Source organism: Falco cherrug, chromosome 1 (assembly GCF_023634085.1).
Source record: "Falco cherrug isolate bFalChe1 chromosome 1, bFalChe1.pri, whole genome shotgun sequence".
NCBI lineage: Eukaryota > Metazoa > Chordata > Aves > Falconiformes > Falconidae > Falco > Falco cherrug.
Window position 1 is genome coordinate 54,945,626 of NC_073697.1, and position 15,983 is coordinate 54,961,608.

At 42.6% G+C, this 15,983-nt stretch overlaps 1 protein-coding gene across 1 annotated transcript; it reads left to right on the forward strand.

Moving 5' to 3' along the window:
• The first annotated feature begins 1,829 nt into the window (after window positions 1-1,829).
• On the forward strand, window positions 1,830-15,003 carry CHRNA9 (cholinergic receptor nicotinic alpha 9 subunit). The gene is made up of 5 exons (XM_005444785.3): window positions 1,830-2,561; window positions 3,668-3,813; window positions 4,604-4,758; window positions 5,431-5,963; window positions 7,739-15,003. Exons 1-5 carry the CDS (start codon window positions 2,492-2,494, stop codon window positions 8,293-8,295), a joined length of 1,461 nt encoding a protein of 486 aa, XP_005444842.1. The 5' UTR covers window positions 1,830-2,491; the 3' UTR covers window positions 8,296-15,003.
• Window positions 15,004-15,983: the final 980 nt, after the last annotated feature.

The window sequence follows — 15,983 nt, forward strand, 5'->3', positions numbered from 1 at the left end:
CCTTTACAAGTTTATAATGAATAACATGGAGTATATGCATGTGTAAAAATAAATTGAGTAAACAACACATGTAAATAAGCTTTTTGTTTTTGTCTTCTGAGAACCTGCAGTTTGCCCTCAAGAAGCTGTCATCACAATAAAGGTCCACGGTTCTTTAAGTTGCATAAGATCATGTATTTTAAAGTACATCAGTCTGCACTACTTAGCAGATACATATTGCTGGTGTAACAGCTGACAAGTTTGTCTCAAGCCCATGGCAAAACAAGTTTAGCCTTGGTTCCAGTAGTAGCACACTTAAAGCAGTACCCCAGTCACTCTTACAGATTCATAGAATGGTTTGTGTTGGAAAGGACCTTAAAGATGATCTGCTTCCAACCCCCCTGCCATGGGCAGGGACACCTTCCACTAGACCAGGCTGCTCAAAGCTCCATCCCAACCTGGCCTCGAACACTTCCAGCTTCCAGGGATGGGGCATCCACAACTTCTCTGGGAAACCTGTTCCAGTGTCTCGCCACCCTCACAGTAAAGAATTTCTTCCTAATATCTAATCTAAATTGACCCTTTTTTTAGTTTAAAACCATTACCTCTTGTCCTATCACTACACGCCCTGCTAAAAAGCCTGTCCCCATCTTTCTTATAAGCCCCTTTTAGGTACTGGAAGGCTGCTATAAGGTCTGTCTGGAGCCCTCTCTTCTCCAGGCTGAACAACCCCACCTCTCACAGCCTGTCTTCATAGAGGTGCTCCAGCCCTCTGATCATTTTTGTGGCCCTCCTCTGGGCTCACTCCAACAGGTCCAGGTCCTTCTTATGTTGGGGGCTGCAGAGCTGAATACAGTACTCCAGGTATTTTTGTAATTACAGTAAGAGAAGCAGTAGCTATTTGTTGACTTCATGGCAATGTACTATAGATTAAAGATAGCGCCCTGAGAATGCACTGATCTGACTATCCGAACGTGTTTCATCTTTTATCTCTGATTTTTGTTGTCTCGAACAGCACATACCTTCTTCCTACAGAGAAAGCAGGTTATCACATACTGTTTATGGGCTACTCTGACCTTTTTGACTTCTGTTTTCCACCTTTTTCCCCTTTGACAATTCAGCAAATGAAGTGAGGGAGATGGATTTCATTACAGGTGCTTTAGCTGAAATTATTTATTGCTTACCTATTAAACCATAAGGGTCATTGATTTATAGACCCCACAAAAGCACAAGCATTAGCCAGTCAGTGCCAGGAGTGCAGTTATATAGAAATTATTTGTACAATCAGCTTCCTTCTAGTCAAAAGACTACACAAGAGTAAAGCAACAGTATTTTATATTTTGTGTGGATCAGAACTATTCTGGACCAGTTTTTTGCTGCTAGTTCAATCTGTATTTTCACATTTCTATTTTAATGACTGTTTTCTGTTACCTATTCTACAAGGATGGCAAAAGGGACTGCAGTATATCAGGAAGGATGAATTGGATCTATGGAAAGGTAGAAGTCACCTCTTGTCTCTGAGAAACTTGTAAGAAAATGGCCTGCAGTGCTAGGAAACTAACTCTGCTACATGAGTGACATAAAGCTAATGAAGTTCTGACTGTCGGGGTAGATGGGAGGCCAGCTGTGGTATTGTTTTGCATTCACGTTTCTCTCCTGTAAGTATTGTGGCTGATGCAAGAGGGGTCCAGTAAGCGTAATTCTTTGTAATTCTGGTGTCTTGCCGAGTTCACCTGAGAAAAATTGTACTGTATTAGGAAATGGCATTTTCTCTGCAGTCCAGTTTTGCTCCTGATTTACTGTGCCGAGTACTGGTCTCAAAGTTGTCTACACCAGTGGAAGTTGTTTGCACAGTGGTATTGTGCTACTGCAAATGTTGCCTATGTTGTCTGATGGGTGTAGCTGCAGTTTCTTCCATGCAGCATCACTTTGGTAGGTGAAAACATTGCTTTGTCACAGCATGGGTGTAGGCAGGCTGTGGTGTTTTTTCTGCTCTGTGAGATGTCGGATGTGTGATGTACAGTGTGACTATACCAATTAAAATACTGAGGCAGATCACTCTTTTTGTGACAGGTCCTCAAGTTCCGCCACAGAACTAGTTCTGAGCACGCTATTGCTGAACATAGGGGCTGTAAAACGTGGCCCACCAAAGAACTGTAAAAGGGTTCTTAAATTAGGCAAAATCTTATATTTTGTGTGCAGTGGAATACAGTTTTCCTACTGATATCCAATCCGATTGTCTTCTCTCTCAGCATTAGCTTGAGAGCAGGCAGCTCTCACATTACGGAGGGAGAGGGGGGTTCTCATCAGAGCCCCAGGCAGTGGCAGGGACAAAGACAATCGATCATTCCAAGACTGACAGCTGCTGAGGGAGGACTGACTTGCTTCTAGCAGCTCATCAGTGCCTCAGCATCTTTATGTTGCTGTGCAACTTGGTTGGTTGGTTTTTTTGTTAGCTTCGGATGGTGATAAACATTTTTGTTCCCTTGGGTGAATTATTTAAGGTCCAGAAATGAAGAGAAACATCCTGTCCTCTTTTTACATCTCTCTGTGGTTGCTGTTTACAGCGGTGATACTACAAGGTGAGAATACTGCTTGATAGCTGTTATGTTTTTATATTTATGTTTATGTTATGTTGCACTGAGGTTTATTTTATTCAGGTAGGATCTAGTGGCCTTGATGTGTCTTACAGGGTTGAGCTCCAGAAGTCTTTCAGCTGTTTTGTTTTATTTTGTCTCACTAATGCATAGACAAAATGAATGATCCCATACAGCCAGAACTTAAATTATCTTTGTGAAGCTTTAATTTGTTAGGATTTCTTTTTAATCAGGAAGGTTTACTTTAATTAGTCCAGGAAGTCACTGTGAGTCACCAGAGAGTGATCTACTCCAAAGCACTTGCTTCCTATATGGTGCCAGCTGGCACTTGGACGAGTCTTTTGAGTGTTACTGCCCTTGCCCTTTGCTTGCAGAAATGTGTGAATCTATCTAAAGGTAATACAGAGACTACCTAGAGAAACTGTGATGAACAACACAGCACAGAACAGCAAAAGTGTCATTTAAGACCTGAATTTTCAGTGAATTAGCCGTAGTGACTAAGTCTTGGATAGTAAGAAGCATCTCCAAATACATGGTTTGGAAAAGACGTTAGTGCAAAGATGTGTCCGTACATCATGCAATTACCAATGTGTGAAGAAAAGCAGCTCAGACTTTTTCCAGGTGGTAGTTAAAACAGAAATAAGAGTAAATTCTGAAAGAAGCCTGAATCCATCAGTGCTGCATTTAGGGAGATATCACAAATCATTAGCCTGGCAGCAGCTTTGACTTCAGACTTTGCTTCTAATTTTAGCTTGGCAGATATGTGACTAACTCAATCTCTATGCCTGTGAAAGACACCAGTAAAATAAAGGCAATATTTACTTTCAAAAAAGGCAGGCACCTCTGTACACAGAGGTTTTTTTTCAGTGGGTATGAAAAGCTAAAATCAGCTATTCATTTACTACAGGTGAATGCTGTCCTTATTTGAATAGCTTCATCAGGCATACTTCTGTTTCTGAACTAAATTATATTCTACAGTATATTATTGATAAATACAGTTACAGCAAATACTACTTGAAGCTGTAGAAAGAGGATGTCTTCTGATACTACTGAGTGCTTAATCTGATGTACTGAACAAATCTGTTATCTAGCTGTTGAATCAGCCAAAGGAAAATATGCTCACCTGCTGTTTAATGAACTGTTTGAACACTACTCAAATGCTCTAATACCAGTGGAAGACACAGATAAAGTACTGAATGTCACCCTTCAGATCACGTTGTCCCAAATTAAAGACATGGTAAGTAATGTTTTTCTGAAGATGTGCAGAAATGTATTAGCTGTAAACCTTTTGCCTGGAGTAGGAAAAGCAATTTGCATTTTGTTGTGATAACTTCCATAATGCTTCCTCATGAGGGCCCTGTTCTCCAGTTCTTCATAGATTACCTGATTGCAACACTAAGTCTTCCATTATAAGCCTGCAAATTTAGAGCTGCTCAATTGTTAAGGCTTCTTTTGTAGTTAGGTGTTGGTAGAGCACCCTCCAGGCAAATTTTGCAGAGTTTTAAATACGAGTAAATGCTTTTTCTTTTCTAAGATGCAATTAATTTTTACACAAACTCCCTATTTTAGCCTTCAGTTACTTTTTTATAAATTTGATACAGCCAGATATACCTCAAAGGCAAAAGAAAAAGTTTTTTTGGAAGGAGAACAGAAAATCACTTTTGTGACTTGTGAATTACAACTTAAAGGCCTCACCAACATTTCAGAGAATTCGTTAGACTAAATCTATTAGCTGTTTGGTGCTGAAGCTTGCAAAAGGAAATTCTTAACGTACTGGGGGCCTTACACAACTGTGATTAGAGCTGGGAGGGTCCAGGGGGAAGAAGGTTTGGCCAAGAGAAAGTCCGAATAAATGAGCTCCCTGTGCAGTGTACGGGCACGTGTACCTGTCTGAGAAGTACTCTTGTGGCCCGTCAGTATTCTGGCCTGTTTTGGGCACTACTTTAAAGCTATACAACATATGCTCTCTGCATTTAAGATGTGATTTTGTCACCTTCAGTTAGAAACATCTCTACATTTTTACGCAGGATGAAAGGAACCAAATTTTGTCAGCTTACTTATGGATTCGACAAAGCTGGTATGATGCATACCTCAAATGGGACAAAGATAAATATGATGGGTTGGATTCTATCAGGATTCCAAGCAATTTGGTTTGGAGACCAGATATTGTCCTATATAACAAGTGAGTGTGGCTGGAGAAAATCAGCTTGATAATTTGAGGGAGGAAGGGGGTTGAAGGAGGAATTGACCCACAGAGTCTGAACTTTCATCACTTTACCTTACCTTAGCAAGGGGTATATTTGTTGTCTTAACATTAGTTGTTGATCATTTAAATATTCTGCAATAAAGCCATAGATGAGACTTGGCAATTGATTGTGCTACACAGCAAAGCTGTTCTGAATTTCTCTGCACTGTGAATTGAATACCCTGGCAGTCTGAAGTACTTTCTGCTGAGGCTATAGAAGAGCTCTGGAACACTGTCCACAAAAAGGTGGTACACAAAGGCCTCATTCTTTGTCTGCTCTCCTGGGCCAGTAATGACCAACAGATTATTTTTGTTTTTGAATGGATTCTTATCCTACTGCATCCTCTTTGAAGTCAAGATTGAAGAAGCAACGGCTAATAAATACAACATCCGTTAACAGCACTGATGTTTGGCATTAATGGGCAGTAGTACCTGTAAATAATAGTTAATAGTAAGTTCTTACTAAAATTCAGTATAAATACAAATATGATTTCAGAAGCGTGCTTTTAATGGTGTGAAGTGAAGGGTCTTCCCCATTGCCCCCCCTTTCCTGGTCCACGCTCTAGGTTGTTGCCTGTCAGTCCTGACTGTCACTTTTCTGTCTTTTAGGGCTGATGATGACTTTTCAGAACCAGTGAATACTAATGTTGTGTTGAGATATGATGGAAAAATCACTTGGGATGCACCTGCTATCACAAAGAGCTCTTGTGTAGTGGATGTATCTTATTTTCCTTTTGACAGCCAGCAATGCAACCTTACATTTGGGTCCTGGACCTATAATGGTAATCAGGTAGACATCATCAATTCTCTTGACAGCGGTGACCTCTCTGACTTCGTAGAAGATGTGGAATGGGAGATTAATGGTATGCCAGCAGTTAAGAACGTCATCACTTATGGCTGCTGCTCTGAGCCTTATCCGGATGTGACCTTCACACTGATTTTGAAAAGGAAGTCATCTTTCTACATATTTAATCTGTTGCTTCCTTGCATTTTGATCTCTTTCCTGGCCCCACTGGGATTCTATCTCCCTGCAGACTCTGGGGAAAAAGTGTCTCTGGGCGTTACGGTTCTTCTTGCTCTGACTGTGTTCCAGCTGATGGTTGCAGAAATCATGCCTCCCTCTGAAAATGTACCTCTGATAGGTGAGCTTCAAGTGCTTTGTCTTTAAACATGGTTTATTAATAGTAGGGCTGTATGTCAGGGAAACCATATGTAAGTTGTGGGTTCTGGGAAGATAAAGGTGCTACATTTTTAAAACATCATTAAATACTTAAAATATGTGTAGAATTTGTACAGGTATGCTACAGCTCTTTAAGATTATTTTGTGTTTTTAATTATATATTAGCTAGCTATTTTGTATTTATTTAATATAGTTAAGGCTTGTAATAAAGCTAGTAATGGAAAACAACCTCAGAACTAGAGTATGAAGTGTAAGCATGAGCTGTGTACACAAGGTCAGACTGTTTCAAGACATGTTTCTGTCAGATCCAGATGGCTGGATGGCCTGGCTGGGATACTCAGGGTTGATTTAATATCTGACCATTGTTACATTGAATTGTAATGCCTGCCAATCCATTACACTGGATTTTAATTTACATCTGAGAATCTGGAAGAACTGATGTGTAGTGAAAGGGTGGTGTTCAGCACTGTCCCACTTGCCTTCTGCCAGGACCCTCCTCCTGTCCCTGGCTGATCTCACCCGAGGTAGGAGGCTGCCCAGCTGCCCTGGTGGGATTTCTGGAGGACTAGGAACACAATTGCCTCCAGACTGGCTTCCAGCTTTGTTAAGATAATTCAGATCTCATTATTCATTACACATTATTACTGTGTATATAAAAACCAGTATGGCTTAACTGAGACAAAACACTGGTCAGTAAATAGGGCTGTTGAATGCATTTTCCGCATCATCATCATCAGCTATTCCTGTCTGGAATAGGGGCTTGCTGTACTGGAGTACCTCCCCTGTCCTCCTGTCACACTATCTGAATTAAGAAGTCAGGACCTAGCATGAGTCTGCTTTCTCTGTTCCCTCACGCTCCCTCATCATCCTTTCCAACCCCTTTGAAGACTGGGATCACATCATATTTGTCTGTGGTGCATCCCGTGTCATTGATGGCAGCCCTTGCTTTTTCTGAAGAGGCTGCACAGCAGCAGAGCAGGGCAAGGAGGTGCCTCTGTGCCTGGGCACAAGCCACAGCATGTTAACTGGTCAGCTGTATGCTTCAGGTGTGGAAAGCAGTGGCTGAAGGGCACAGCTTAATTTATTCACTGTACTTGTCTGCACCTGGCCAGAATGAACTTTGTCCTTGTTTGGACTGGCTGTGCTGAAGAAAATCCAGGCAAGAAATCTCAACAGGCAATGGAGCCACGCATCAGCCCTGGGCCTGGCTTCTTAGCCTTCCGTATACTAGCTGTGGCTGCCAGTAAGGTCTGGATATTCACTGGCCTGTGTGAACGCAAAGGCATCCATCTGCTGGTGTGGTGTGCATCAATAGCTCCAACAAAGCATTATCATCATTTTTGTTAATACACCCAGAATGGGATTTCTAATGTGCCACGTGAAGCCATCAACATTGGGATTTTGCAGACACCAGGAAAAGAGCAAGGCTCCTGATAAACATTGCTAAGCTGCTTTCTGAATGGGTGTATTTCGAGAAATCGGAGGTTTTGGCTTGCAAATATTTACCGTGCTAATACAATAGCCCCTTACTCATGATAGGCATGCCAGTAATGAGTATAAGCTTTTACTTTAATGGCTTTAATCTTTGTTTTTAAATGGTAAATTAAGTGTGATCTAAGTACAGAGACTCAGGGTGATTAAAAATCAGTTTCACTTGCATTTGTGTTTAGCACTGTGTTGTCACATTTTTCTGCACTTAGGATAGCATCTTTAATATGATTTTATTTTGTGTTCCAGGAAAGTATTACATAGCAACTATGACGATGATCACAGCTTCCACTGCATTGACGATCATTATAATGAATCTCCATCACTGTGGCTCAGAAGCAAAACCTGTTCCACAATGGGCCAGGGTGGTTATTTTGGACTACATGTCAAAAATCTTCTTTGTTTATGATGTGGGTGAAAATTGCACAAGTCCGAAAAGAGAAAAGGAAGATGAAAATAAGTTAGAGGAGGGTGATAGGTGTCAGAGGAGGCACAAAGAGGTGAGGAGTCACCTTTCTAATAGGAATGATGAGTGTGATCTCAAGGAGAAGCTCAATGGAAATTTGAATAAAAGCTATGGAGTTCCTGGTGAAAATGCTAGGGAGGCTGTTAATTGCTGTTCCTGTTACAAAATGCTGATTAAAAATATTGAGTATATTGCTAATTGTGTTCGAGACCATAAAGCAAACCGGGCCAAAGGAATTGAGTGGAAAAAGGTCGCAAAAGTGATGGACAGGTTTTTCATGTGGATTTTCTTTATCATGGTGTTTTTTATGAGTGTGCTGATCATTGGGAAAGCAGCTTAACTGAAGATGAACACATTCCTTTTGTAAATCTGAATGTATGTGTTAGCTTGTTTCAGTGGAGCTCTGGGACAGAGGTGCTTTTGAGATTTTTGTCTTTTATTCTGTAACTATAAACAAATTGATTCTGTAGACTGTAACAGTGCGTTGAGACATTGCTCAGCTGAGGGCTTTGTTAGTGACTGTCCTCCCTCGCCTTTTATTTCAGGAGTGCAGCCCTGATGAGGCTGCTGGGTAAGCTCTTTGTGCTCCATCTTGATGGGTTGTGGCTATGACTTCAGACAGAGTGCGGTGGAGCGCTGCAGCGATGGAGCAGACAGCCTAGCAAGGGAGCATTGTATTCACAAGGTTGCATCTCTGCATCTTGTAATTTGACCAGCCCTTTCTCTCCTCTAGAAAAAAAGTGTATTTGTGACATAGTGGCAGTTCCTGGAAATCATGCATTCATGGCATTGCCTTTTTTCTGTTTTGTTGGGGTTTTTTTTTAGCTTGTCTTCCTAATTTACCGTTTTATTATGACTGATCACTGTTCCTATCATTTCACAGGCTCTACATGTCTGTTTGTTGTGCCTTTAATACCATTGAGCTTACTGAGTATGATGGTTACCTTGATCTTCCTTTATTATTTCCTGCTGCTGAATATTAACCTGTTGTCACCACAGCTCCAGTAAGCCGGATTCCTGGGACTTCTTCCTCACTGTGTTGGAGAGCCTCTTCTGTTCTTTTCCTCCTGAGCCTAACTATAGGAAGGACTGCTCCTGTCCTTCCTAGATGTCTCATTCCCTTGGGCATGGGCATTTAAATGCTACTTCAGACTGCTAAAGTAGGAGGCTGTGACTTTTTGTCTCTGCTAGTTTTATTGACCTTCGATGTTAACCCCATGTGTCCCTTGTCTACTCTTACATCCTCTTTAATACTTAAACTTTAAACTGCCTTCAGGAATGCCAAGGTTGCTCTGTGCATTATTTAGCACAAAAGCATGATCTTACAGGCTTGTTAAAGTAGTGTCATAATCAACACTCTTTGTTCAACACCTTAGTACTTCTGTGTATGTGAGTGTGTTTGTTGCTGACAACACCAAAACCCCCTCTTATGTGTGTTAATTTCTGTTAATTCTGTCAGACTGATAGAGCTCTGGAGGATGTCTCATGTAGTAAAGTTAGAAGCTAGTACCCCAGGCATGCCCATGGCAGATAAATTGCTTTTACAGAGCACCTTGAACTTTGAAACCATGATATTCTAGATGCAGTGGGAGAGGCAGAATGACACTGTAATGGATCCCAGTCAAAAGTTCACATGACAAAACTCATTTTAATAATTGTTGAAGTTAATAGGAGCATACCTGTGCAGCTGTAACTTAAGAGCAAGGTGTCAAAATGGCAAAGCGATTCAGTTATTATGCCCAAATTTATTAGAAGAAAAGAATTGTAATTATTATTATGATGTAAATGATGCATTGAATTACTAATGGCAGGTTTTCTCTTGTGTGGAATAATTGATATTGTAAGCTTATCTGGATTCTCATACATAATGCAAGCCTTAAAGTCCAGGTTTTAATGTAAAGTTAACTGGGTGGCTAGCCAAGAATAAACTCAGTATGTGGAAAAAGTCTCAAGTGTGTTCCCTGTATATTATCAGTTCCCAGTCAACCAGGCTAATTTTGAATAGCTCCTTTAGAAGACAAGCTGTTCACTTTCTGTGAACAGAACACTTTCTGTGCAGAAAGCCAGTTGTACTCATTTGTCGTGGAGTTCAGGGTTTGGCACTTACACTGCATGTTTGAGGAAACTGATTTGTTCTTTGTTGTGGGAAAAAATACTGTCCCAAAAGCTGAGGGAGCAATGTATTTAAAGATAAGGGTAAAATATTCAGAACATGAGGCGTCAGCATGGAAAACCAATGGCCAAGAGTTTGTCCAAGGGCTTATGGGTAGCATAAAGTAGAGAGTTACTACTGTTCACTGTCTCTTCCAATATAGGAACCAGGTACATCAAATATACACAATGTGTCACAGTGGAGGAGTCTCTTCAATATGTGAGAAGGCTGAGGAACTTCTTGCAACAGGATTTATGAATGCTGAAATATTATATGGATTTAAAATTTGGGGAGAAAACATGGAAGAAAAATCTTATTGGCATACTATTAAATACAGTCAGGTGCTGAAAGGTGGAGTAATATTTTGGGGATTCATGACTGTATGTTCTTCAGTGCTCTTCATCCCACTGGTGGCACCCATTAAAGACAGCTTCCAGATTTAGAAAGACCTTTAGTCTGATGCAGAATATCTTTCTTAGAAATCCAGATTTTGCCCATGCCATTCTGTTCAGTGCATCTGTGGCCTTCCCATTTGTAAGGGAAAGTTTGCAATTGTAGGTGGATCATGGGCCTCTATCATGCTGGTGCTCTTCAGTATGCTACATGCTTGGATGATGATGTTGAAATCATACTTTGCACTTCCCTAGCACATTTTATGCTAAGATGTGACAGTACTAAAGAATTCTTTTCCTTACAAGAATATGATTTGAAAAATATTCCTAGCTATTTGAATTTATTAACTACTACTTTTAGTTTTTAATTATTTTGTGTTAATTTTTTCTTTCGATCACCAGACCTTCTCAAGTGTTTCTTTTCTTTTATTTACATATGGTCAATGTTGTTCTTGCTCTTGTAACAAACATTTTTCTGGTTTTAGTTCATAAGAGCCCTGGATTCAATAAAGAGTGTGAGCAGCAGATGATGGATGCAGGTAGAAGATGGCACCTGAACAGTTCTTGTGAAGCCTCATGCTAAGACCCTCAGAGTCACTTCTCAATCGTTTTCCAGAGGGAAAGCATAACATGGTGCTGCATGGCCATGCTTCTGGTGATAAAGCTGATCCAAGGTCCATACTGCTACCTGGTTTAAAGCTGGCTTAGGAGTTTCTGACTAAACTGTAGGGGCTGTAGTTTAAGTGTCCCTCCAAGGCCTAATATTTAGTTTGTCTATCTCTGTATTTAGCTATTTCAGTAAAAAACCCACCATATTCTAAATCAGCCAAGTGTGTTAGTCAGAAGTGTACATGCCAACTCTAGTGCTAAGTGGAGGCAGGAATGTTTAATCTAATTCTGTCTATTCTGATCTCTTCCTCTTTCTTTTGTCTCTCTCATACTTAGATCCAGCAATCTTTGAGGAAGATTAAATCCAAAGATGATGACTATGTTTATAATAACAGAAAAATAACTACTTATGCACCTGTCTGAGTTACTGTGTAGGCTTAACATGAATGCAGCTGGGTGACTTCAGATTTACTGAGGAGGACAATGATGCTGTAAAAATACTGTTTGAGATCTGTGTGCTGTGGAGGCATTTGAGGAATAACCTGACAGATATTTTTTTTTTGTCTCTTGGCAGAGAGATCACCTCTCCCTTTTTTATTGAGTCGTTGCAGTTTTAAAATGGGAAGAAATACAAGCTGTCTCTTGTGATGCCTTTGCTGTGCTCTCTTCCATGACCAGGATTATGGAACTGAAGATGCAGTGCGATGGGATGTTGGGGTATAGAGTTTCTAACTGTGCAGAAAGGTAGGAGATGCCCTTAGCTACCCCAGGAAATCTGTTTCTGTTTGTGGAAATTGCAGCCTGAAGATTCATGCTAAACCCAAAAGAATCATCCTGGACAGTACATGACACCTCGAAACAGAGAAGCAGGTTTCCCCATGTTTCAGGAACTCGGATGTTACATCATAAGCTATCTGCATGTTTTTGTCCTCTGGTTAACAAAGCTTTGTACTCTGACCCATGAGATGGTGGAGTTCAGGATCCTGTGTGGAGGAAGCAGGGCAGTAAGTAGGATTGCAACCCTGGACTTCACAAGAGCTAACTTTGGCCTCTTGAAGGACCTACTTGGAGGAATCCTATGGGTTAGGGCTCTAGAAGGCAGGGGGCTCCAAGAGAGCTGGCTAATATTCAAGCATCACTTCCTCCAAGCTCAAGATAGGTACATCCCTCTGAGTAAGAAATCAAGCAAAGGGGGCAGGAGGCCTCCATGGATGAGCAAGGAGCTTCTGGCAAAACTCAAAACAGAAGGAAGGTCACGTGATGTGAAAAAAAGGGACAGGCCACTTGGGAGGAATATAGGGATGTGGTCAGAACATGCAGTAGGGCAGCTAAAGTCTGTTTGGAATTAAATCTGGCAAGGGAGGTCAAGGGCTTCTTCAAGTACTTCAGCAGGCAAAGGATGACTAGGGAAAATGTGGGCCTACTGCTGAATGAGGTGGGTGCCCTGGTAATGAAGGACACGGAGAAGGCAGAGTTACTGAATGCCTTCTTTGCTTCAGTCTTCACTGCCAGGCCGGCCCTCCAGTTTGCCAGGCCCTGGAGGCAAGAGAAGTCTGGAGAAAGGAGAACTTTCCCCTGGTCGAGGAGAGATCACCTGAGCAAACTTGACACCCACAAATCCATGGGCCCTGATGGGATGCACACCTGAGTGTAGAGGGAGCTGATAGATGTTATTGCTAAGCCACTCTCCATCATCTTTGAAAGGTCATGGAGAACAGGAGAGGTGCCTGAGGGCTGGAGGAAAGCCAGTGTCACTCCAGTCTTCAAAAAGGGCAAGAAGGGAGGACCCAGGAAACTACAGGCCTCCATCCCTGGAAAGGTGATGGAACAGCTCAGCCTGGAGGTCATCTCCAAGCATGTGAAGGAAAAGAAGGTCATTAGGAACAGTCAGCATGCATTCACCAAGGGGAAACCACACCTGACCAAGCTAATAGCCTTCTATGATGGAATGACTGGCTGGGTGGACAAGGGGAGAGCAATGGATGTTGTCTACCTTAACCTCAGCAAGACTTTTGATACTGTCTTCCATAACGTCCTCATAGGCAAGCTCAGGCAGTGTAGTTAGGTGAATGGACAGGGAGGCGGATTGATAATGGGCTGAATGGCAGAGCTCAGAGGGCTGTGATCAGTGGCAAAGAGTCCAGCTGGAGGCCTGTAGCTGGTGGTGCTCCCCAGGGGTCAGCAGTGGCTCCAGTCCTGTTCAAATTGTGCATCAATGACTTGGATGAGGGGATAGAGTGTACCCTCAGTGAGTTTGCCAACCATACAAAACGGGGAGGAGTGGCTGATACCTCAGAAGGCTGCGCTGCCATTCAGTGAGACCTGGACAGGGTAGGGAGTTGGGCAGAGAGGAACATAATGAATGAAGTTCAACAGAGGCAAGTGTAGGGTCCTGCACCTGGGGGGGAATAACCCCATGCACCTGCTGGATGGCAGCTCTGCAGGGAAGCACCTGGGAGTTCTGGCAGACAGCCAGTTGCCCATGAGCCAGAAGTGTGCCCTGGTGGCCAGGAAGGCCAGTGGCATCCTGGGGGGCATTAGGAGGAACATGGCCAGCAGGTCGAGGGAGGTGATCCTGGCCCTCTGCTCTGCCCTGGGGAGGCCACAGCTGGAGTGCTGTGTCCAGGTCTGGGCTCCCCAGCTCAAGAGAGACAGGGAACTGCTGGAGAGGGCTCAGCAGAGGGCTACGAAGGTGATGAGGGGACTGGAGCATCTCCCTGATGAGGAAAGGCTGAGGGAGCTGGGCCTGTGTAGCTTGGAGGAGAGTGAGAGGGGATCTTATCAACGCATACAAATATCTTAAGGGTGAGTGCCAGGATGATGGGACCAGGCTCTTTTCACCAATGCCCAGTGACAGGACAAGGGGCAACGGGCACAAACTGAAAGACAAGAAGTTCCATCTGAATACGGGGAAGAACTTCTTTACCTTAAGTGTGACAGAGCACTGGGACAGGCTGCCCGGAGAGGGTGTGGAGTCTCCTCTGGAGACATTCAAAACCCACCTGAATGTGACTGTGTAACCTGCTGTAGGTGAACCTGCTTTAGCAGGGGGTTGGACTAGATGATCTCTAGAGGTCCCTTCCAACCCTGACCATTCTGTGACCCTGCCAGAAGTATGGCAAGTGCCTAAGACTTGTTTCTCAAGAAGTGCAGGAGTGCGGCAAGAGCTCCTGATTGTGCGTCTGTCACAATTTGAGAAGACCAAGACCTGTAATGTGATTGTTTAGCAGGTGGGAAAAGGGGAGTGTGGGTTGAGAGGCAATTCCTTTCTTTCTGTTTATGAAACTGGAAGAAGCCATCTTTTCATACAAACTTCTGCTACTCATTGAAGAGGAGAATACATTGACTCTTGTTTTCATTCTTGAAGTATTTTAATCAGAGACAGGATATAGGTCCAAAGGTGGCCTGTGGAGTTTGTGCGTAACCACCTCCTTTGTATTTGCAGGCAGAGTGAATAACCTAGAGCTCAATTAAAGGAGAGTAAGCTGTACATCCTTTTTGCCACTGTTTCTGAAGTCCACTAAAAAGAAAAAATCTTTTTTGTTAGAGACAAGTCCAGCTGTGTTGAAAGGACAAGATGTAGCAGAGGAGTTTGTATGTAGTTTGCGTTGTGCAAATTAGAGCTTTGTTGTCTGCAGACACCTTTTAAGAACTCCATTCTGCAAGGTGGCAGTGAACAATACTGGTTTTACATTGCTTGCAGTAAGGAATAATTGAGATTGCAAGTACCCAGCTCAGGTTTGTTCTTATCTGTCTCTCTTTCTAAATACTTTTATGCATTTGATTCCTAGCCTATAGGCCACAGACCACTGAAGGTCTGTAGGGCCACCACCAAACACGCTGCAACTGTTCTATCAAGCTGTCCTGGTTTAATCCATTCTTCCATGTGGCTACATGTGGGCATTTGTGAGATTGTTGTCCACTGGACAATTTCTGGAGCTCAAACAAAGGCAGTGAATTTATCAAAGCCTTTATTGTGCTAGTACTCCTTTGGGTCTTGGAAGCCGTATTGGCTCTCAGGAGCTGTCAGGAGCACAAGGTGTTCCCGCATCTGCCTCTGTCACTGAGGTGAATCTCTCAGGCAGTGCAACCTGCCTTCTGGTGACCTGGGGTGCAGGGACCGACCTCGCAGGAGGCCTAGCGGTGAACTAAGTCATGCCTGTTCTTCGTCATGCAGGGTCCCGAGTGTCTTTGGCTGGCTGTGACAGTGCTACATCTCCAGGTGTCATTCTAGCCATTGTGTTTGAGAAGGCAATCCAGGGGTACCTTTGCAACAAGATGAAATACAAATATAACTATTGAGGGAGGGATGTCAGTTGGTGGAGGAGCATAGCAGGGTGGAGAATGTGGTCTGACCTTAGTTCCAGGGGCAGTTTTTGCATAGAACTGTTATGCCTTGGTCTGTTCTTGGCACTCCTGCTTCAGAGTAGAAGTCAATCTAGTGAACATCCAGAAAACAAAGATTAAAAAATGGCAGCTGCAGTTTTAAAGAGGGTTTTCCTTTTTTGTTCCTGAAAACTTTTATTTGAAAAGTTTCAGTGCTACCTTCAGTACTACTGAAAAGGTTCAGTACTACCTTCTAAGTAACCTACCTAGAATTAGGGATTTTTCTTGGGAGCAGGCATTGCTGTTTCCTTCCTCTGCCATTCTGAGCATTTATATTTACCAGGTTCTGTGCCTTGACATTCACACAGCTGCTAGCAATAAATTTTCACTTCTGTTTTAAAAGAACTTGAAACATATTTTTATGCAAATCACTCTTCGTTGAACAAGATTTTCATCTTTGGTGTTGGGAGTTGCTGGGGACTGCACTGCACAAAGTCTGTCTTGCATTACCCTTTGGTTTGAAGAATGCAGGGGTTTTGGTTAATCTAA

What these genes read in the sequence shown, in the direction of transcription:
- CHRNA9 (XM_005444785.3), top strand. Translation starts at nt 2,492, where the DNA reads ATGAAGAGAAACATCCTGTCCTCTTTTTACATCTCTCTGTGGTTGCTG. An exon ending in GATATTGTCCTATATAACAA is followed by an intron (nt 4,759 to 5,430) that starts GTGAGTGTGGCT and finishes TCTGTCTTTTAG; the next exon opens with GGCTGATGATGACTTTTCAG. An exon ending in TGAAAATGTACCTCTGATAG is followed by an intron (nt 5,964 to 7,738) that starts GTGAGCTTCAAG and finishes TTTGTGTTCCAG; the next exon opens with GAAAGTATTACATAGCAACT.